The sequence below is a fragment of the Dysidea avara genome, chromosome 5 (genome assembly GCF_963678975.1).
Source record: "Dysidea avara chromosome 5, odDysAvar1.4, whole genome shotgun sequence".
Taxonomy (NCBI): domain Eukaryota; kingdom Metazoa; phylum Porifera; class Demospongiae; order Dictyoceratida; family Dysideidae; genus Dysidea; species Dysidea avara.
This window is the reverse complement of record NC_089276.1, coordinates 25,483,971-25,508,439: the sequence shown is the minus strand read 5'-3', so window position 1 is coordinate 25,508,439 and position 24,469 is coordinate 25,483,971. Positions and strand designations below refer to the sequence as shown.

The 24,469-nt window shown below is 38.2% G+C and overlaps 1 protein-coding gene across 1 annotated transcript in view; it reads right to left on the bottom strand.

The window, feature by feature from the left end:
* LOC136256966 (mesoderm induction early response protein 1-like) overlaps positions 1–24,469 on the bottom strand; it is a 53,377-nt gene that overhangs the window by 25,269 nt on the left and 3,639 nt on the right. The window contains exons 2-5 of the mRNA XM_066050051.1: positions 21,981–22,123; positions 15,166–15,517; positions 9,231–9,295; positions 8,443–8,515 (exon numbers count right to left, since the gene is read on the bottom strand). Coding sequence (XP_065906123.1) covers positions 8,443–8,515; positions 9,231–9,295; positions 15,166–15,517; positions 21,981–22,123 — 633 coding nt within the window. The remainder of the gene's footprint in view (positions 1–8,442; positions 8,516–9,230; positions 9,296–15,165; positions 15,518–21,980; positions 22,124–24,469) is intronic.

The following is a 24,469-nucleotide window of genomic DNA, read 5'->3' as shown; positions in this document are numbered from 1 at the left end:
GATGACCCACATTGACATTAGTAACAACACGTAGCCACTGGTACAGGAAGAGGCAGAGAATGTAACAAAAATGTTAAAACAGAACTAGATGATACACACCTCCAAGATATTATCCCTATAACACACATCATATCACATTACACAGATACCAGGAAGAAGACATTAACTACTACGAGGTGATGCTATTTGCTGGTTATCTGTGTTTTCAGTATGCATTTTAAAAATACAAGGATACCAGTTCAACCATGAGGAAAATAGCAAACAGTTAGTTTCCACTTTCTAATGTTACAACAACTTCCCTTTGTATGTAAAGGTCCGTTGCACATTGAGCTACATAAGTAAAACACTAAAGAGAGAGACAAGTACTAACTTATGTCCTCTAAGATATTTAAATGTTTATATTCAGTAGTAAAATCAGTCTATCGATCTGAATCACTTTGTAATTCAATATTATGTCATGTATGGAAAGGACAGCAGGAAATTTAGACTAATTCCTGTGCAACTGGAAACAAAAGTAAAAGCTAATTTGTGGCACACACTTAGCTGATAATCAAGACCACTTTCCTTAACACAAAAATTGGATTTCCTCCAAGTGCTAAATATGTATGGTTTACAAAATCAACTGGTTGGTTTTAGACAATACTGGTAACAAGGAAATATCTGATGTTAGATCACTTCTCTATAATCATTACAAATTAATTGTGATGTCATGTTTATTTTACGACAATAATATTAATTAAGCAAACATCACATGATATATACTTACACTACACAACTAAATTGTGCAATACAACTAAGAAAAAATGTACACATATGTGACCAATATGATGTGTCTACTGTACACTAACTTAATAAGTCCCTCATGCAACAGAATAAAATAAATTGTATGTTTGCAACATGACCATGTAAAGGTAACAATACACACACACACACACAAACACACACACACACACACACACACACGCACACACACACACACTAGACATTACAATGTGCTACAAGCAAATGTATACACTTTACACTATCAATGCATCAAGTACATATTAAATGTACTGAAAATGGCTGGACAATAATAAGTTTTACTAGTGTAGGAAGTTCCCACAAATAATTACAGTATGAACATGTCAATATGAAAAAGTGACCACAGCTTCCACCAAAAGGAGTTGTGCCATTGTTATAAATGGTCGTATGCTGCCAGCTTACACAAATCACATCCATGTTTAATATTAAAAGTTTTTATTTCCAGTATGTGTTAAAGGAAGCAACCAGTAACCCACAAACATCTACCATAGCCCATAGTTAACAATTATCATTTAATTCACTAGAAATAAAGCATGTTGAAAATTCAGAAAAGAATGATAAATGGAATAAACTATAGTAGTACTTATTGACAGCAGAAGTCATACGGTAGTTGCAAAACCTCCACCTACAGAATTTTATACTGGAGCTCAAAGAATATACCATGGAGGAAAACACAGTTATTAATGCAATAAGAGGAACTCCCAAATTGTCCCAATATGAATTGACTGGACATTAAATAACTCCACAAATACAAGTGTAAACAGTATATAACAACAGAAAACACTTTCACTTTACCTATAAAAGGCATAACATACAAAGTTGGAATTTCTGTCAGTTTTTTTAACAATCATACTACCCTACCTCTCAAATATCAACTTTTTCCTGGTACAGAATAATGCAGATCCAGGAAGGAAGCCAAACAGTTGTGTTAACTAGTATATAGGAACTCCTATACTATGCCACCTACTGGTATGATATGCACGAATGATGATGGATGTTATAGAGTTCAATAAACAGACAACCTCTGCATATTTCACCTCCCACTGATCAGTGTAAGGTTACAAACTCTGCACCTATTAACCTCAGCAGCTGTCACATACAACACACATCATTGCTATTCAAAACTTTAAGGAAAGATTGAAAAGGGGAAGAGGTTGGAATCAACCAAATGCTATTTGAGAAGCACACCAAGGTGTACAGGGACATGTGACAAAATCACGTCCCCATGACGAACTTCCATGGCATGTGGACACTGTTATTTCTACATGAATGATGAATAGAGGTCAGAAGCAGCCAACAAATCATTATAAGAATCATGTTAAGGCACAGCAAAGGGACACAGAGACCAACATGTAATATAAATTATGCACCCACGATAAACTTGAACTGCTACAGTACAAGCTAATTTCCCCCCCTACACTTGTACATACAGTGTGTAACCATGACTACCAAAGGCAAAGCACTACAGCATACAATTTATGAAGAGCAATGTGAAAGTATTAATGTTACATTTAATCTAATCCAAAACAGCCAAGCTGTAAAAAAAGAGTGCGGCCCTGAGAAAGGCTATGGTGAAAAAAGATGTGAAATCCAAGGTGGCGGCCAAGAAATGGCTGTGATGGTAGGTTAATGGTAAAAATTTTAATAACGACAATTCAAGTGAATTTTGTGCCAAGACCTAGCGGCACCAAATTCACCTGAATTGTTGTTATTAAAATTTTTACCATTAACCTACCATCACAGCCATTTCTTGGCCGCCACCTTGGATTTCACATCTTTTTTCACCATAGCCTTTCTCAGGGCCGCACTCTTTTTTTACAGCTTGGCTGTTTTGGATTAGATTTCACTTCTTTTTGTATTTGTATACCCCAAAGCCGGCCTATGACCGGCTTTAGGGCTTTTTAACCTGTCATTTTTTCTTTACTACAGGAAGAAGAAAAGATGAAGCAGGATGATTTCTTTGTAGCTGACCTCTCTGCAAGGTGATCCTTCTAGCTGATCTCTCTACCGGATGACTTGTTTGTAGCTGAACTCTCTACAGGGTGATTTGTTTGTAGCTGAATTCTCTACAAGGTAATTTCTTCTAGCTGATCTTTCTACAGGGTGATTTGTTTGTAGCTGAATTCTCTACAGGCCAATTTGTTTGCAGCTGAACTCTCTACATGGTAGTTTCTTTGTAGCTGAACTCTCTACAATGGGACTTCTTCTAGCTGAACTCTCTACAGGGTGACTTGTTTCTAGCTGATCTCTCTACAGTGTAACTTGTTTCTAGCTGAACTCTCTACAGGGTGATTTGTTTGTAACTGAATTCTCTACAAGGTAACTTCTTCTAGCTGATCTTTCTACAGGGTGATTTGTTTGTCTCTACAGGGCAATTTGTTTGCAGCTGAACTCTCTACATGGTAGTTTCTTTGTAGCTGAACTCTCTACAATGTAACTTCATCTAGCTGAACTCTCTACAGGGTGACTTGTTTCTAGCTGAACTCTCTACAGGGTGATTTGTTTCTAGCTGAGCTCTCTACAAGGTAACTTCTTCTAACTGATCTTTCTACAGGGTGATTTGTTTGTCTCTACAGGGAAATTTGTTTGCAGCTGAACTCTCTACATTGTAGTTTCTTTGTAGCTGAACTCTCTACAATGTAACTTCTTCTAGCTGAACTCTCCACAGGGTAACTTGTTTCTAGCTGAACTCTCTACAGGGTGATTTGTTTGTAGCTGAACTCTCTACAAGGTAACTTCTTCTAGATGATCTTTCTACAGGATGATTTGTTTGTAGCTGAATTCTCTACAGGGCAATTTGTTTGCAGCTGAACTCTCTACATGGTAGTTTCTTTGTAGCTGAACTCTCTACAATGTAACTTCTTCTAGCTGAACTCTCTACAGGGTGACTTGTTTGTAGCTGAACCCTCTACAGGGTGATTTGTTTGTAGCTGAACTCTCTACAAGGTAACTTCTTCTAGCTGATCTTTGTACAGGGTGATTTGTTTGTAGCTAAATTCTCTACAGGGCAATTTGTTTGCAGCTGAACTCTCTACATGGTAGTTTCTTTGTAGCTGAACTCTCTACAATGCAACTTCTTCTAGCTGAACTCTCTACAGGGTGACTTGTTTCTAGCTGATCTCTCTACAGGGTGACTTGTTTCTAGCTGAACTCTCTACAGGATGATTTGTTTGTAGCTGAACTCTCTACAAGGTAACTTCTTCTAGCTGATCTTTCTACAGGGTGATTTGTTTGTAGCTGAATTCTCTACAGGGTGATTTGTTTGCTGCTGAACTCTCTACATGGTAGTTTCTTTGTAACTGAACTCTCTACAATGTAACTTCTTCTAGCTGAACTCTCTACGGGTGACTTGTTTCTAGCTGATCTCTCTACAGGGTGACTTGTTTCTAGCTGAACTCTCTACAGGGTGACTTGTTTGTAGCTGAACTCTCTACAAGGTAACTTCTTCTAGCTGATCTCTCTACAGGGTGACTTGTTTGTAGCTGAACTCTCTACAGGGTGATTTGTTTGTAGCTGAACTCTCTACAACGTAACTTCTTCTAGATGATCTTTGTACAGGGTGATTTGTTTGTAGCTGAATTCTCTACAGGGAAATTTGTTTGCAGCTGAACTCTCTACATGGTAGTTTCTTTGTAGCTGAACTCTCTACAATGTAACTTCTTCTAGCTGAACTCTCTACAGGGTGACTTGTTTCTAGCTGATCTCTCTACAGGGTGACTTGTTTCTAGCTGAACTCTCTACAGGGTGATTTGTTTGTAACTGAACTCTCTACAAGGCAACTTCTTCTAGCTGATCTTTCTACAAGGTGATTTGTCTGTAGCTGAATTCTCTACAGGGCAATTTGTTTGCTGCTGAACTCTCTACATGGTAGTTTCTTTGAAGCTGAACTCTCTACAATGTAACTTCTTCTAGCTGAACTCTCTACAGGGTGACTTGTTTGTAGCTGAACTCTCTACAAGGTAACTTCTTCTAGCTGATTTTTCTACAGGGTGATTTGTTTGTAGCTGAATTCTCTACAGGGCGATTTGTTTGCTGCTGAACTCTCTACATGGTAGTTTCTTTGTAGCTGAACTCTCTACAATGTAACTTCTTCTAGCTGAACTCTCTACGGGTGACTTGTTTCTAGCTGATCTCTCTACAGGGTGACTTGTTTCTAGCTGAACTCTCTACAGGATGACTTGTTTGTAGCTGAACTCTCTACAAGGTAACTTCTTCTAGATGATCTTTCTACAGGGTGATTTGTTTGTAGCTGAATTCTCTACAGGGCGATTTGTTTGCTGCTGAACTCTCTACATGGTAGTTTCTTTGTAGCTGAACTCTCTACAATGTAACTTCTTCTAGCTGAACTCTCTACGGGTGACTTGTTTCTAGCTGATCTCTCTACAGGGTGACTTGTTTCTAGCTGAACTCTCTACAGGGTGATTTGTTTGTAGCTGAACTCTCTACAAGGTAACTTCTTCTAGCTGATCTTTGTACAGGGTGATTTGTTTGTAGCTGAATTCTCTACAGGGCAATTTGTTTGCAGCTGAACTCTCTACATGGTAGTTTCTTTGTAGCTGAACTCTCTACAATGTAACTTCTTCTAGCTGAACTCTCTACAGGGTGACTTGTTTCTAGCTGATCTCTGTACAGGGTGACTTGTTCCTAGCTGAACTCTCTACAGGTGATTTGTTTGCATCTGAACTCTCTTACATGGTGGTTTCTTTGTAACTGAACTCTCTACAAAGTGACTTCTTCTAGCTGATCTATCTACAGGATGACTTGTTTCTAACTGAACTCTCTACAGTGTTATCTGTTCATAGCGGAACGTTGTACTGGGTGATTTGTTTGCAGCTAAACTCTTTGCATGATTGTTTCTTTGTAACTGAACTCTCTACAATGTGACTTCTTCTAGCTGATCTCTCTACAGGATGACTTGTTTCTAACTGAACTCTCTATAGTGTGATCTGTTAATAGCGGAACTTTCTACTGGGTGATTTGTTTGCAGCTAAACTCTTTGCATGATTGTTTCTTTGTAACTGAACTCTCTACAATGTGACTTCTTCTAGCTGATCTCTCTACAGGATGACTTGTTTCTAACTGAACTCTCTATAGTGTGATCTGTTCATAGCGGAACTTTCTACTGGGTGATTTGTTTGCAGCTAAACTCTTTGCATGATTGTTTCTTTGTAACTGAACTCTCTACAAGGTAACTTCTTCTAGCTGATCTCTCTACAGGGCAATTTGTTTGTAGCTGAATTCTCTACAGGGTGATTTATTTGAGCTGAACTCTCTATATGATGGCTTATTTGTAGCTGAACTCTCTATTAGGTACCTTCTTCTAGCTGATCTGACTACAGGGTGACTTGTTTGTAGCTGAATTCCCTACAGAATAACTTGCAATGTAATATAACTGTGTAAATTATACATGCAGCTGAATGCTTTATTAGGGTGACTGTTCTATTAGAGTATCTCGATCTCGCATTTGCTGCACGTAGTTGCCTTTCGAATCATAACTCAGTGATTTGTAATGCGATTCTTCTGTACTACTGCAAGAACTTTCTATGATGATTATTCCAGCTACATACTGATTTTCAGCTCGTTGCTCTAAGCGGTTTGCCTGGTAGACACGAAAACTAATAGTTTTTTTATTCATAAAAATCGATCGCGTAATTTTGACACAGGTTGGGTTTTGTGTCATATCTCCGTGGTCTTTATCCCGATTCCTTTCAAACCACAAAAAGGCACTCCTACGATGGTTGCTCCATCCACATATCAATTTTCAACTGATTCCTCCAATGGGTTTACCCTGTAGGCGTGACAGACTTTCGACCTTATTTTACGCAAATAATCCGTCATAACTCCGTGACTGTTCATCGGATTCCTACCAAAGTTGGTACAGAGATCCACCTTAATGAGCCCTTTAAGTGTACCAAATTTCAGCCCAATCCGAGCACGCGTTCGTGTTTTATGGCGAATTTTGCGAAGTGTGCGAAATGAAGAAGATGAAGAAGAAGAAAAAAACGAAGAAATTAAAACGAAATTTTGTTCACTCGTATCTCGGAAATGGCTGGAGCGATTTTCTTCAAATTTGGTATGTAGACTCCCCTAACTGGGCGGCACGTCTCTAGCAAATTTGGTTCCAATCGGATAAGGAATCACAGAGCTACATAGGTGTGAAAATTGCGTTTTCTTTCTTCCTGTTAATATACTCACGGTGTGGCGCGCCGGCTTCTTGGGCCGCACGACACACTATCGTGTGTCTTGATATATGGAAATTTCCAAACCCTAAATAAATGCAATACACATCTCTTCAATCTGAACTATGATACGATGTAACCATGACTACCAAAGCCATTACAGTTACAGGTATGTATATTTTATGAAACTTAATCTCGGGATTTATGTTTATAAGATACTTTTACAATCTGAACCATTCATATACTTATACTACAACGCACAATTATGTTCACTTTCAGAGTAGCCATTTAACAGGGCTATTTTTACCATCCTAATAAAGTTGGTATAACATAATATCAGTGTAGTACGAGGTGTTACTGTACATTACTCTGATCATTAAGTTACAAGCAGTAATTATAACACATACCACACACTCAGAAGTATAAATTACAACTTCTCTACTTGACAGGATGTAACTATAATGTTACTTGGTGCAGTCCCTTATGATTACAATATAAACATTAACGGCCACTGCCGCCATATGGCGGCATGGCATCAAAACTCACTCATAAAATAAACTTTAGCCTCGCTATAACTTGTAAAATGTGTTCCATAGCAAGATGCGCTAGTACCGAAACAGATATGCCCATAGAGGTCCCGTTTCTGGGATAACCGAATCCTTCCCAGACTAGTGTGCATTTGTTATGTAATAGTGTAAAGTGCAACCTTTTATAATAGGTGAACTAAATTGTTCTTCAAATTGAAAACTAGTAGCTGATAACAAAGAAAGTGTTATACATCGATGGAAACAGGCATAAGCCAACAGTCGGCTGCTTTATCCCAGACGTAGCATGGTGGACATGAGTACAGATACGCATGCGCAACAGCAGAAATGGGACAAATCACAAAGAAACCAGCTGTGAAATGGATCACACTGTAAGTAAACTGTATAGAATAGTTATTTGGAGTGTAACACACCATTGTAAATAGTTAGTTGGGATTCCGTTGTTTGTTCGGGCAGATTTTTACCGAAGTTTAGACTTGATTGCTTGATAACTTCGTCGCAGTTGTTGTTATGTAAACAAAAATAACACAGTCAACCTCCTTAGTTTATAGCGAGTATTTAGATATATGGTTACTAAGTAGTTCTGTGTAACTGGACGATCAGTATGATGCGATTCGGCATTTCAGCCAGTGGTCCCAGAGAATTTGACCATCAATGGGTTTAAAGTGTGAAGATATCTATGCAAGCAATGGGAACTAAAGTACCCAGATGTCTTGCACTATGTGTACAGTAAAACCTCATTTTGCACCTCTCAAGTAAGATCAATACATTATAGCAGTCATGTGAAATATTCCATAAGCTATAACTTCATAAGCTCATTAATAAGGTGATGATGTCTCACTGAGGAAGTACTTTTGGTTCCAAAGGGTGGCCCGTTTAATGACACACACACACATGTACATAACAAGAGCACATACCAGCAGAGTAATGGTTCACGGATGTTATAGTCTCGTTAACTTCAGCTTGGAAATCTCTTCCAACCTTGACATCCTATGGGGTTAACAGTACTAAATTAAAACCCACAACTGATTCCTATGAGCACAATGTTATGACATGCATACATACATCAGGACTGTACTTTTAATAAAGGCCTTTTGATAGCAACATTTACAAAGCTTTAAGTGTGCCAAAACACAACAAAATAGACACATAAATAGTAAAGGGGGGAAAATTTTAATGGGCAAAACTTTTAACAGATTTTAGTAAGTTTCCTGTACAGATTGGCTGACTTGCGAAGTACATAAGACAACGTGGAAAATCCTGCAGCAGCCCAACTACTTTTGTGAGCCACACCTACTTATGTATCAATGTCTGTAGTCACATGTGGAGCCACACCCACTTATCATTAAGCGGTCTGAAGGTATGCACGAAACCATGTCCATTGTTATGTGTATGCTTACGTGGATCCACGCCCACTCTAATTGATCGTCAGGTGTATGTATGCATCATAATAGTAGTGAGCCATGCCCACTTATCAGGAATGTGGAGAAATGCGCCTTGTTTACATACACAGCTAAACGCTTAAACGGGCGCCACTATACTGTTGTTCACCACAAAAGTTTAAGCAGAAATAAGTTTTTACCTGCCCATCAAAACTTTCCCCTATACGGTATACTGTAGAGACCACAAAGAAGAAAACTGCACCAAGCAATTTTTAATATTTCCTAGAAAGTATGCTTAGAACAGTTAATATTTCATAGAGTACCTTCTTCCAGCTCTCATATCCACAATAATCTTCATCATCATCTGAATCTCCTTCCAGCCAGTTAGCTACAGCATAAGACATTTCAAACACTCTAATAACATACACTTTACTAGCTTACACTAAATCACTCTCGGTAGCTTCTTTGCAGTTAGACAAACACACACAAGCACATGCACATATGTACACACACACATGCACACGGACGCACGTGCACCCACACACACACACGCACCCACACAAATACAACACACGCACAAGAAGTAGGTTGTATAACACAAAATCACAACAACAAAACACCCATTAAAATATACTTTAAATTTAATTATTTATTCACATCTCATCTTTCTGTATCACTCAAGTAAATCACTCTTTCATGTTTCATTTAATCTGTTTCTATAAACCACATTACAACACGTTAGCATATCATGTACAGGATGACAGAGCAAGTACACTTTGTTGCTATGTCTAGCCTACCATGTAAAGTCACTTATTTTGCACAGTTCAGCAGACCATTAAATTACAAACCATATACATAAAGAGCAGCAAGAGTTATAACATGAAACCTAGAGTTGTAACAAGCTCACAATTGAGATACTCTAATAGAGTAGTCAGTACAATATGGGCGTACTTCAGAAACACACAATACTATCTGTCCACAACAATAGATCAGACATGGAGGATTGCATATGGATTACTCCAAGGAAATTTATAAGAATTTTAACATCAGCATGTCAGTGTGTAAAATAACATCCGAACAATTACACAAGGTGTCAAAAATAACATCCGAACAATTACACAAGGTGTCAAGCCATAATTGAATTTATCCAAAAGTAGTGTCATTTCAAAGTGTAGCAGAGTTTATATTGGGCTAGGAGGGAGGGCAGACATGATGGTATTGAATTAAGTTATTTGTTTCTGGTCTGTGGTGACCACAAAGGCATGCCCCAGGGGTGGATACGAGGGTAGGGGATTTTATTTGATCAATGCCTGAGGATTATAATGAAATTTTGTCTTAGCATAATTATATGATCACTAATAATACAAATACTCATTAACCCACCTTATAAACATCTTTCCAAGGTATTATCACTGGATTTATGCTAAAGGTTATGCAACAAGGACCCAGATCAGCATTGGAGGTGTACGATCAAGATACTCTAATAGAACAGTCACCTTGGAATTTTTTCCAAATCTGCCTGCACCAATAATGAAGTGCATTGATGTACCGGTATACTTAATTCAGGTACACAATTTCCATTGAAAATGCTCTAAGATTCAAGCTCGTATCATTCAAATTTCAAATTTTCCTAGTTTCAACATTGCTGCAGAGAGCCATATACCTATAAGTTAAAGGCAGTATATCAAGACACAGCCCAAGAAGCCGGCGCGTAACACTTGTGAGTATATTGACAGGAAGAAAGAAAACGCAATTTTCGCACCTCCGTAGCTCTGTGCTTCCTTGATGAAACAAGACGATTTTTGCTGTGGACATGCCCCCCAACTGCAGCACTCTACATTCCAAATTTGAGCGAAATCGCTTCGCGCATTCCCGAGATATGCGACTTCAAAAATTGGCTCAGTTTCTTCGGTTTTTTTTTCTTCTTATTTTTCTTTTTCTTGTCGCACACTTACAAAAACTGCTATAAAACTCGAACGCCATATCCGATTGCCTTGAAATTTGGCACACAGAAGGGGGATATAAAGGCGCATCTCGGTACCAACTTTGGCTGGAATACGATAAACAGGCAAAGAGTTATGAGCGATTATTCACGAAAAATAACACCAATATGTTGTCACGCCTACAGGGTAAACCGCGTATGGGAAGAAGCTGAAAATCGGTGGGTGAATAGGTTAACTATTGAACCTCAAACCTTTTGTGGTTTGAAAGAAATCGAGTTAAAAAACAGGAAGATACAACGAAAAAACCAACAGTGTGTAACAATTACGCAATCGAGATTAGCTAATAAAAAAACGACTGCTTGCCACGCCTACCAGATAAACCGCTTGGGGTAATGCTTTGAAAATCGTTATACAGATGGAGTAATCATCTTAGAAAGGCTCATCAATGGTGTAGAAGAATCAGACTTAAAGCCACGGAGTTATAACACGAAATCCAACTTGGTGCAGCAAGTGCGAGATCAAGATACTCTAATAGAGCAGTCATCCTAATAGAGCAGTCACCCTGAAGAGAATTCAAGAGATCAGCTAGAAATAAGAAACCTGTATAGAGATCAGCTACACACAAGTCACCCTGTAGAGAGATCAGCTAGAAGAAGTTACCTTGTAGGGAGTTCATGCAACTATGGAAAGAGATAGTTCAGCTAGAAAAAATCACCTTGTAGAGTTCAGCTACAAAGAAACCACCATGTAGAGAGTTCAGCTACAAACAAATCGCCCTGTGAAGAGATCAATAGAAGAAGTTACCTTGCAGAGAGTTCAGCTACAAAGAAACCATCATGTAGAGAGTTCAGCTACAAACAAATCTCCCTGTAGAGAGATAAGCTAGAAGAAGTTACCTTGTAGAGAGTTCAGCTTCAAACAAATCACCCTGTAGAAAGATCAGCTAGAAGAGGTCACCTTGTAGAGAGTTCAGTTACAAAGAAACCACCATGTAGAGAGCTCAACTACAAACTAGTGACCTTGTAGAGACATCAGCTAGAAGAAGTTACCTTGTAGAGAGTTCAGCTACAAAGAAACCATTCTTTAAAGAGCTCAGCTGCAAACAAATCACCTGTACAGAATTCAGATACAAATAAATCACCCTGTAGAAAGATGAGCTAGAAAAAGTTACCTTGTAGAGAGTTAAGTTACAAAGAAACCACCATGTAGAGAATTCAGCTACAAACTAGTGACCCTGTAAAGACATCAGCTAGAAGAAGTTACCTTGAGAGAGTTCAGCTACAAAGAAACCATTATTTAAAGAACTCAGCTGCAAACAAATCACCTATACAGAATTCAGCTACAAACAAATCACCATGTAGAGAGATCAGCTAGAAGAAGTTATCTTGTAGACAGTTCAGCTACAAAGAAACCATTATTCAAAGAGCTCAGCTGCAAACAAATCACCTATACAGAATTCAGCTACAAACAAATCACCCTGTAGAGAGATCAGCTAGAAGAAGTTAACTTGTAGAGAGTTCAGCTACAAAGAAATCATCATTTAGAGAGTTCAGCTTCAAACAAATCACCTGTAGAGAGTTCAGCTACAAACAAATTGCCCTGTAGAGAGATCAGCTAGAAGAAGTTACCTTGTAGAGAGTTCAGCTACAAACAAATCACCCTGTAGAAAGATCAGCTAGAAGAAGTCACCTTGTAGAAAGTTCAGTTACAAAGAAACCACCATGTAGAGAGTTTAGCTACAAACTAGTGACCTTGTAGAGACATCAGCTAGAAAAGTTACCTTGTAGAGAGTTCAGCTACAAAGAAACCATTCTGTTTAGAGTTCAGCTGCAAACAAATCACCTGTACAGAATTCAGTTACAAACAAATCACCCTGTAGAGAGGTCAGCTAGAAGAAATTACCTTGTACATAGTTCAGCTACAAAGAAACCACCAAGTAGAGAGTTCAGCTTGAAACAAATCACCTGTAGAGAGTTCAGCTACAAACAAATTGCCCTGTAGAGAGATCAGCTAGAAGAAGTTACCTTGTACATAGTTCAGCTACAAAGAAACCACCAAGTAGAGAGTTCAGCTGCAAAGAAATCACCCTGTAGAAAATTCAGCCACAAACAAATTGCCCTGTAGAAAGATCAGTTAGAAGAAGTTACCTTTTAGAGAGTTCAGCTACAAAGAAACCATTCTGTAAAGAGCTCAACTGCAAACAAATCATCTGTACAGAATTCAGCTACAAACAAATCACCCTGTAGAGAGATCAGCTAGAAGAAGTTAACTTGTAGAGAGTTCAGCTACAAAGAAACCATCATTTAGAAAATTCAGCTTCAAACAAATCACCTGTAGAGAGTTCAGCTACAAACAAATCTCCCTGTAGAGAGATCAGTTAGAAGAAGTTACCTTGTAGAGAGTGAAGCTACAAACAAATCACCCTATTGAAAGATCAGCTAGAAGAAGTCACCTTGTAGAAAGTTCAGTTACAAAGAAACCACCATGTAGAGAGTTCAGCTACAAACTAGTCACCTTGTAGAGACATCAGTTAGAAAAGTTATCTTGTAGAGAGTTCAGCTACAAAGAAATCATTCTTTAAAGAGCTCAGCTGCAAACAAATCACCCTGTAGAGAGATCAGCTAGAAGAAATTACCTTGTAGATAGTTCAGCTACAAACAAATCACCCTGTAGAAAGATCAGTTAGAAGAAGTTACTTTGTAGAGAGTTCAGCTACAAAGAAACCATTTTGTAAAGAGCTCAGCTGCAAACAAATCACCTGTACAGAATTCAGCTACGAACAAATCACCCTGTAGAGAGATCAGCTAGAAGAAGTTACCTTGTAGATAGTTCAGCTACAAACAAATCTCCCTGTAGAGAGATCAGCTAGAAGAAATTACCTTGTAGAGAGTTCAGCTACAAAGAAACCATCATGTAGAGAGTTCAGCTGCAAAGAAATCACCACTGCCCAAATTTCAAGGCAATAGCTCTTTCCAATCTGAAGTTATCAATTGTCAAAGTTGGCAAATTGGATGTGTGTGGAAGGCCCCTTTTCGCAAATCCGGTCACATATGTATTATATATATATATATAATTTGTACATTTACTGATAAAACATTTAAAGTACATCTACTTCATATTTTCTTCTTCCTGTAGTAAAGAAAAAAAACATAGGTTAAAAAAGTCCCAAAGCTGGCCTATGGGCCGGCTTTGGGGTATACAAATACAAAAAGAAATGAAATCTAATCCAAAACAGCCAAGCTGTAAAAAAGTGTGCGGCCCTCAGAAAGGCTATGGTGAAAAAAGATGTGAAATCCAAGGTGGCGGCCAAGAAATGGCTGTGATGGTAGGTTAATGGTAAAAATTTTAATAATGACAATTCAGGTAAATTTTGTGAAGCGGCACAAAAATTCACCTGAATTGTCGTTATTAAAATTTTTACCATTAATCTACCATCACAGCCATTTCTTGGCCGCCACCTTGGATTTCACATCTTTTTTCACCATAGCCTTTCTGAGGGCCGCACACTTTTTTACAGCTTGGCTGTTTTGGATTAGATAAAATACTACAGGCAGAAACATTCATTTTATGTGGAAATATCTCCAAATTGCAGTATTCTAGCATCTATTTTTCAAACTTTTCCTGGGGGGGCATGTCCCCAGCCCCCCTGGTTCCGGTATGCTTCGCACACCTCCACCCAAGAGATTTGTACCTTGGGTTAGCCCTTCTTATAAATCCTAGATCTGCCCCTGTGCCCAAGATGTACTCTGAGGTTAACAGTTTACTATGCTGTGCCAGCCTACCCGTCTCAGTCACCTGTACTGTAGTAATAATTGTATTTGTAACCTGATTGCTATTAGTACTTTTACTTGTGGTGTTCATGATCACCTGTACAACCAGTTTATATTTTAAGCTAGAGTGAACAAGATAGCAGTGCATGTCTTATGTTTATACATTGTATTAGGGGGATAGACCTACGATTATTTTCTAAGCCATGGCAGCATAAAAATATAGAAGCAGCCTTGACAGAAGTCCTTATGACTCATTTCCTACAAAACCCCTTGTAACAGGATCAATTCCATAGAAGCTCTTTTATGTGACCAGTAGTTACCCTTTAAAATACTGTAGTGTCAGTGAGTGGTTGAGTAGTAATCAGCTCTGCAGTGCATAGGTGGCCCCAATGTTTGCAGAAGCAAACATCCAAGTTGGTAAACACACAGGAAAGGAGAAACAACAAAAGTTAAAAAGTGCACTTAATGTCCACTCAACTTTCACAATGTCCTGACAATCTGAAAAGTTATTTCACACACTGGCATATACTGCCACATACACTAACCAAATACACTTCCAGTGTTTGCTAAATCCAGTAGCCTCATACTTCTCCGTGTGACTTGTTTCTCAGCAACTGGCTCAGGTGCAGGTTTGTCCACCTTAACACTCTTCTTGCTAAGCTGTTCATCACTCACTACACTGGCTACCCCATCACTGGGAACACTACTAGGAAGTGGTTCAGTCTCCTCCAGTCTCAGTTGTTGATCACGTCTAGCAAAACTAGCACTGCTGCCTATCTCTGGCTCCAGACTACTCGCAAGTTGTCGGCTATCCTCACCATTGCTCTCCTTGTCATCCGTGGGTACCTTAGAGTAGCCATACATCGCTAGTAGTTCCTCCAGTGGCATCTCACTCTCCTACAGATACACACATTTGTGAAATGTGAGTTGAAGTATAGAGAGATTTGGTGTATGTATATACATAGATTGAAGAATATTGCCTTTGTGTAGTTATAACTTGCTCAATATTGCAATATAAAATGGTGCCTTATAAAAACATTCAAAACAAGTATACTTAACAGCTTCTCAAATGAAAGTTTCAGAAAGCATTTACATTATATTCAACCACAAACCACAGCTCATTTAGGCAGCAGATACAGAATGAATGAAAACATGATTTTTTTATTATTTTTATCATACACTACGATAGTAGTGTATAGTAGGGACCAGAAAGGAGTAAGCGTGGCCCACGAAATAACATCACCCGAAAAACAGCCTCAATTTTCCCAGACGACAATGAGGCAGTATTGGTTGGGTAAAACTAAGCCCAAAAATGCTTTCAGATTGACCCAAAACGCTTTCAACAAGTTGCTATGGAATTTTTAAATGTTTTTATTCAACAGAATTTTCTGCTGACTGACTGACTGCCTGATGCCTTCAGACAAGTGTAACTCAATAATGGCTAACGCTACGGGCTTGATTTTTTCACTGTTCGACGTCGCTTCGGCCCAACAGGTGCCTTTTAGCATACCGCAGTATGTACAATGCATTCTTCATGGACTTACCAGTGTCCTCCTCCCATTCATCTTTGCTGACCGCAAAGTGTCAATTTGGCGTTAGCCCATGATGGCTTCTCTTTGTAACGGAAACAAGAACGGAAATCATCTGTATTTGTCATAGTGGCTACTTTGATAGCAGAGGTGCTTTTCAAACAGTTCTTGATTTGTACTGGTGTGTAACAGGTTGAACATAGCCGACAACGAAGCGTAATGGATACTTCACTTTTCAGACGATAATTGATATAACCAGAACGTGCGTGGTACCATCTCTTTCAGTATGTGTGGATTGCAGAGGTACTTTTCGAACAGTTTTTGATTCGAAATGCTGCGTAACGGGTTGAACAAAGCTGACAACGAAACGTAATGGATACTTAACTTTTCAGACGATAATTGGGGCGCACGGTGGCATTTCAGATGCGGAATGCGTGGGTTCACCAGTCATAATAATTATTTACAAAAAAAGTTAACAAACAAGTACACAGAAAAATTTGGAATTTTCAACTAGAGTAGGGACTGAAACAAAAGTACTGAAACAAGTTGCAGTAGTAGTCCATGTTGCAGTAGTAGTCCATGTTGCAGTAGTAAAACAATAAGAAGTGTTATATCCCTACTGTGCTCCATTATATCCCTATTGTTTGTGTTATATCCCTATTGTTTTACTACTGAAACAAGTTGCAGTAGTAAAACAATAAGAAGTGTTACTGTATATCCCTACTGTGCTCAAGATACCATAATGGAAATGCACAGTAGGGATATAACACTTCTTATTGTTCTACTGTAATTTATATCATGGACTACTGCAACTTGTTTCAGTACTTTTTATCGATGTGCTATGGTCCCTACTCTAGTTGAAAAATTCCAAATTTTTCTGTGTACTTGTTTTTATTAATGCTTTACAGCACAAGTGCTGAAGATCTGTAGGACACCTGGTCCTACAGCCTGCTCAAAGACTTTAGCTACAGAAGGTGTGTGATGCTAGCATGATAAATCTAATGCTATATCCATATTACCCATTGGTGACATAAGCTGATTAATACAACTCACTCATCAGCAACAACTCTTTAATGTGTACTGTGATGACTTGATAACGAGTAGACATTATGCTCCCATAAAGAACATAATATGTTTCAGCCATAAAATTCTACTGTGTTGTAAATGTGTGTACTATTAGGGTATATTATGGCATTACAAAATTAGAACACCTATGGGGTATATACGATATGAGTGTAAACAGGAAAAGTAACTACCGTAAAACTGCTCCCTTTAAATATGCAAAATTAATTATTATGAATATTCATAACTATTATAAAACCGTATCAAAGACTATAACAGCATGACAACCAGGTTAACACATACATCTTTAGATCAATTTTACAGTGGACACGTTTGTTGTGGGGGGAGGCATTTGTCCCCTCTTGGACACTACTTGTTTCCCCCTTAAATTTAAGGAAATACGCTCTCCTGGAAAGACACAATTGCCCAGCCAAAGCTGTAATGCAAGGTCGAAACAAAAAGGGCAGATAACAAAAAGTGCACATGACTCTAACAACCTTTGCTCAGACCAAAAAATAGCTCCAATTTATGCTACCAAGAGTCCAGCTGTCTCTTAAAGCCTCCTCCCAGTACATGCAGGCTAGCTGATACAAACATTTAACAGAAAAGCAATTCAATGGTAACACCAGCACACACAATTCACTTTGTTTTTACTCTGCTAGCTGAAACAAAACTGGTCTGTGTTTGGTGCAAGTGTTGCCACAGCACCTATCTTAATTAAAAGCGATATCACTATATTTTCTACTGCTATTATTTTATTTTGTGTGAAATTCCACAAGTGATAATAACCCACTATACAAGTATTTGTGTAAACAAGACAAATTGTTTGTCACTGCATACGGGATGTAGATAGCTAAAATCAGTTGCAGTTTTGCCGCATAAAATAAGACATGGGATTGAACCGAGCCCCTTAATCTATTGCACAGCTCAGCAGTAAGATCAAGATACTCTAATAAAGCAATCACAGCCACACTCCACTATGTCAAGTTATGCTATTACAAAATTATTAATTCTAGGGTTCCAGCAATAAAAAAGAGATATCAAAGATGGTAGCTAAGTGGGAAATGTAACAGCTGTAAAAATAGTCCAGTAGATTTAAGGTTGGACCTGGAAAAAATTCGAAGAAAGCTGATTTTGGTATCATTAGAAAGCAAATTTTTCATAGAATAACATATCCAAAATCCTCTAAAATCCATCTTGGGGAAAAATGTTTATAGCCAATTTAGTATTGAGGCATATGTGACTGGATTCAGGAAAGTTGTTCTTCCACACGTATCCAATTTACCAAACTTTGACAACTCATAACTTCAGATTGGAAAATGGTATTGACTTGAAATTTGATCAGTGGTGAGCACCAGCATCACTTATTAGGTGGAGAAAATTTCAGGTTGATATTCACCTTGTACACTAAGTTGTGGTTTCTTTATTAAATGCATTTGGTAGACCTATTTTTGCAAATCTGGTCATTTGTGGCTAACAAAAATACATATTATCCTTAAAATATTTTCTCATAAGAAATTCATTGCAATCAATATTAGCTGTATGAAATAAGGATAAGACTAGTTATAGAAATAAAAAGGTGCCTATCATGTAAGTTCTGAACAAATATATTTGTCACGATTATTGTAAACAGTTTCTTCAGCACTTCTGCAACTCTCTTCCCTGCAACTCTCTTTCCTGCAACTCTCTTCCCTGCAACTCTCTTCCCTGCAACTGCCACATGCTGCAACATACTTTAATCCATGATCACATTGAACAATCAGTGTGTCAGTATCCAAATTACTCTGATGCACAACCTGGCCATCATCTCTCAGATATTGGACAATCAATTGATGTTTGCTCAAACTTCCTGGTTTTTGTATGCTTCCATAGATTCACTTGACTGAATATCTGCACCGGCACATACGTACCATAACATACCTGGGGATGCTGCCAGCCCTACACACTGATTGCACACATGGAGATTCTGACATACTGATGGTCCAATGCGCATTTCAATTTTGCAATTGAAGGAAGTAGATTGAATGTTGTAGCTGATGACAACAATGAAGTTCTTGTGTTACTGGTGCACACTGGAAGCAGAACATGACAAGTACATATCTCTTTTCATTCAGAGGTTGTAAAACATTTGAAGATCTGGAAAAATGATGACGTTATTGGGCACATATGTAGGTCCTCTTTTCACATTCCCAGGTGGCTGTGATACAATGTCCGCAACATTTGAATAGGCCTAATCAGCAATCAAATGATGTGCAAACAATTGAAAAGTTAATGATGGATTATATAATGCAACAATTGCACATGTTGAAAAAGTTGGAGTTTGATGGGAATCAGTCTGATTTATTGAGGAGACTCAGGTATACAGAACAAAGTACATGGAAATGGTAGCATCAGAAAGTTATTACACATGCAAGCTGTGAAAGTGTGCTAACCCTTGCAGTTGGATGGAGCTTTCAGGATCAATGGTTTTAGCTGATGCAAGAAGTTATTCATTGGAGGGAACTTAATATGGGGCTGGAAACTAGAAGGACTAAGGCTGCAACCGATGATGATAGACATGGGACCAGTCCCATAGATCATATAATTAAGTTTGTACAATATAAATTCCAGCTTTCCACTGTAAATCCATGTGGTAGCAATATTATGCTCTTGTTGCAAACATGGATTATTAATGTGTTGCAAAATGTGGAGGAGAGAGTTGCAGAAGTGCTAAGGAAACTATTTCTTGTGAAAAAATAATTTAAGGATAGCACATTTTTGTTGGTCACAAATGACCAGATTTGCAAAAATGGGTCTGCAAATACATCCGATTGAGAAACCACAACTTAGTGTTCAAATTGAATATCAATCTGAAATTTTCTCCACCTAATAAGTGATGCTGGTGCTCACTACTGATCAAATTGCAAGTCAATACCATTTTCCAATCTGAAGTTACGAGTTGTCAAAGTTGGTAAATTGGATATGCGTGGAAGATCCACTTTCCTGAATCTAGTCATATATGCTAAATACTAAATCGGCCATAAAAAATTTTCTCTGAAGTGGATTTTATGGGATTTTGAATATGTTATTCTACGAAAATTTGCTTTCTAATGATACCAAATTCAGCTTTCTTCGAATTTTTTCCGGGTTCACCCCTTTTTTCAGTTATATCTACCGGACTAAAAACCATGTAGGGATTTTTCCACATAGCTATATACCACCATCTCAACTTCATATCTAAATTAATCATTTTTAGTTGTACTAGTTAATAGTTAATATAAAGTTCTGATTTTCTACAGCTGCTATATTTCACTGTGAGATTTAAAATATATAAGTGTCACAGGCCTGTATTCAGTTCGAATCATTTCCCTTGGTTGTTTCATTACAGTATCCCTCAGGGGTATCCACTAGCATTGTTTAAACTCATATTTAACAGCAATGATTCTAAAATCGAGTCATGGGAAAGGTGGTTTGCTCAGCCAGTACAAAGGTACAAAACGCTTTGAGATTTACATCGTAGACTTTAGTTTACAAGTCTAGCTGGCTAGGTGTAGTTGCTAAGTTTTGACTAGTTGATTATTACCAACCTACTAAACTGTATTCTATGATGAAAGACCACTTTTGGGCAACACGTGGATGTGTATTTCTACCCACCATACGTACGTCAACCATTGAGCAGACCATGGAACAACACATTAAAAGAGGTTAGTAACTTCTAGCCCTGAGTACTTTATCTAATATAATAACTTATTTACTGTTCCAATAGCAGAGTTAGCAAAATGGTACATTTAAAGTTTAATCTGACATGCAAGCATCATGCCAAGTTAGGGGAGGGGCGCTGGTGAGCAGAATCCCTTCCAAAAAGTTTGTATTGCAAATGTTCAGAGATTACTAATGATGACAAATGACACCCAAAAACTCCTTCAGCAACCTAACAAAAAACACTGTATCATTGCTAAGCTGTAATGCAGTGTCTAGTGACCATGTACTGTATAATAACACTGGCAAGTTTGAATCAAAGGTCTGTGGGTGTCTGTGGGTGTCTGTGGGTGAACTGCCCACAGTTAGATTACACAAGTAATTACAACTACATATTTAGCTACACATACAATGACTAATTGCAATTACTAAATTACCACTTATGTTATTAAGTTGTGAGTGAAATTAAGTACATGAGTTAATTACACTATTGAAACTAGTAGGGAAGTGGTTGACATGAAGGATTTCAGCTGCCCGCTACATGTGCACGCACTCTATAAATGATTTCAACCACATCCTGCAGTATATCAAAGAAGGTGCAGAACATAAAAGTGTAGGTTTGGTGTCACATTTTCACTTTTAAAATCTTTTAGATGCACCATTCTTTGACTACTCTATTAGAGTAGCTGACTGTTCTATTAGAGTATATCAACTTTTTAGCAGAAAGGTGGTCGGCCATCCCTGATAATGCTGAGCGGTACTATTATGTCATAAATTATGGCATTATCAACTTGATATTGTAGTATAACTAAATTATTGGTACAGCTTAGTTTTATGCTGTTTAAGACCTATGGTTCTAGATATAGACTGACAGAATTGTGTTGGAAATCCAATAGCAATATTCATGGCAATATACATCCACTCTATGGACTGCAAGTACATTCTTCACACGCATGATATACGGTAGTCAAAAGTATCAAATAATTACTGTCAAATACATGTAAGAGCAAGAGTTCATAATATTTTATTATGAACTCTTGATAAAAGTTACCATTTACTACCCACAAAACCCAGCCAGCTAGTGTTTTTACCTTTTGTAGGTCAGTTAATTCTCCAGAACTACCCACTTCCTCCACGTCTTCAAGCATCTCCTCTTCTTCTAAAGTACCCTCATCATCATAATTACCATGTATTAACATCTCTGCTGTTAGCTCAAAATCATCATCTCTATCATCTAAACCAATAAGAGGATGGGTATCATTATAGTCATATAGTACATGTATATACTACTATTGACGCTCACCATGCAAATATATCTGATGGACCGTCTGCAAATATTCTAAAACTTACATACGAATTTCATTTGAAGGTACGTATGCTTGTGCACAAATGTTATAGCATAGTTCTTTACATATAAGCATATTGCATTATCCATTGAAATGGTACTGGTACTTATTGTATTGCCTCTAAACAATAACCATAAACACATGCATCAAAGCCTGTGTGATATTACAAGAAAACAAAACAAATGTGTACAACGAAACCTGTGTATTAAGGACACCTTGGGACCAACCAAAAGTGTCCTGATTTTCCAGGCCAATGTCCACATTATGCAGGTGTCCTTATTTTCAAGTGTCCTGATTAACAGGTTCCACTGTACTTCACTAAAAATGGCAATGTTGAACATGAAGCTACATGATTACATCACCTAAAATCACTAGCAACAATTTGTACTGTAGTACTTTAAAAATTGTTAATTTAAAATTTAAAAATGAAGTAGGGATCTATGCAATAAAAGTAGTGAAACAAGATATGAATGATGGTATTACAGCATAGTTCGATGGGGAAGTCCCTACTTTGGCATTGAGCAAAATTATACCTAATGTGCCAAAGTAGGGACTTTCCCATCGAGCTATGCTGTAATACCATCATTCATATCTTGTTTCACTAGTTATACGGGCACAATGTGGAGTTATAAATTTATAAACCCAAAGGCCTGGGCTGTAGCACACGAGCAAAGCGAGGGCGCTACTAAGGGCCTGAGGGTTTATAAACTTCATAGGCTCCACATTGCGCCCGTATAACTACTTTAGACTCTATTTCACATTACACTCAGATTACTTAGACTCTATTTAGACTGTTTTGGGTGGGTAATAAATCTCATATACTCCACCTTGTTTTCTAATATACCCCACGCCTTCAGGCACAATATAGCATATGCTCAAAATCTAGGTTTATCCAATCGCTATGCATTGTTCATGTGCAGTGATTTAACGAGCGTTATTATTTTGTTACATGAGGACGCATAGTTGCCATGGCGCTAGTATTATCTCAAGAAAACCAGGCGCTTTCGCCTAGCCTACAGCAGAAACAGCCATGGATGAGGTAAGTAATCTGAGTGTAATGTGAAATAGAGTCTAAAGCAGTTATACGGGCACAATTCGCTCGTGCACTACAGCCCGGGCCTCCGGGTTTATATAATAGTTAGACGTCAAGAACCAGGGTTCTACGGGATTTAGAAAACTCGAAGGCCCTGGGCTGTAGCGCCTGAGCGCAGCAAGGGCGCTACTAAGGGCCTGAGGGTTTTCTAAATCCCGTAGAACCCAGTGGTTCTTGACGTCTAACTTATTTAGACTACAACTCGTTATTGTACCTTGAGTTGACAGTTGCTTGTAAATAGGAAATGTATGGCTAATTACTAGAAACAAACCCTCTACACCTCCCGACATGGCGGGACCTCAGCGTGGCTGTTGCTACCCGTTTAAACGCCCATGCGTTGCCAATGTTACAGGCGCGTGCTATGTATCGAAGTACTGGACTCAGCGAGTGGACTACAACTCATTGTTGCTGTTGTTGTGCCTCGACAGCTGCTTGTAAGCAAGTAATGTAGTGTTGATTAGTACAAACAAGCCCATTACATCTCCCTCTAATTCAGTACGGCTGTTATTAGCCATTTAAATGCCCATGCGTTGCCAATGTTACAGGCGCGTAATTATCGTGTTTCGTATCGCCTCAGAGCGTGGTCTCTATTGGACATGACCGTGGCTCTACGAGATTTAGAGACCACGTTTTCAGCCAATCAAATTTCAGTATCAAACTTGTTGTAGTCTAAAAATTTCATAGACTCCACATTGTGCCCCTATAACTATTATTTACCCCATCCACAGCTGTTTCTGCTGTAGGCTCGGTAAAAGCAACTGGTTTTCTTGCGATAATACTAGCGCCATAGCAACTATGCGTCCTCACGTGACAAAGTAATAGCACTTGTTAAATCACTGCATGTGAACAATGCATAGCGATTGGATGCACCTAGACTTTGAGCATATGTTATATTCCTGAAGGCGTGGAGTATATTAGAAAACAAGGTGGAGTATATGAGATTTATTACCCACCCAAAACAGCCTAAATAGAGTCTAAATAGAGTCTAATTATTGCATAGATCCCTACTTCATTTTTTAAAATATTAGTTAGTTTAGTTTTTTGTTGTAGCACAGCTAGCTAGTTACAGATTATTAAAATACGTACTGTGCCAAAATTGGAAGCACATAGGCCCGTAGTAGCATGCATAGCTTACCTTTGA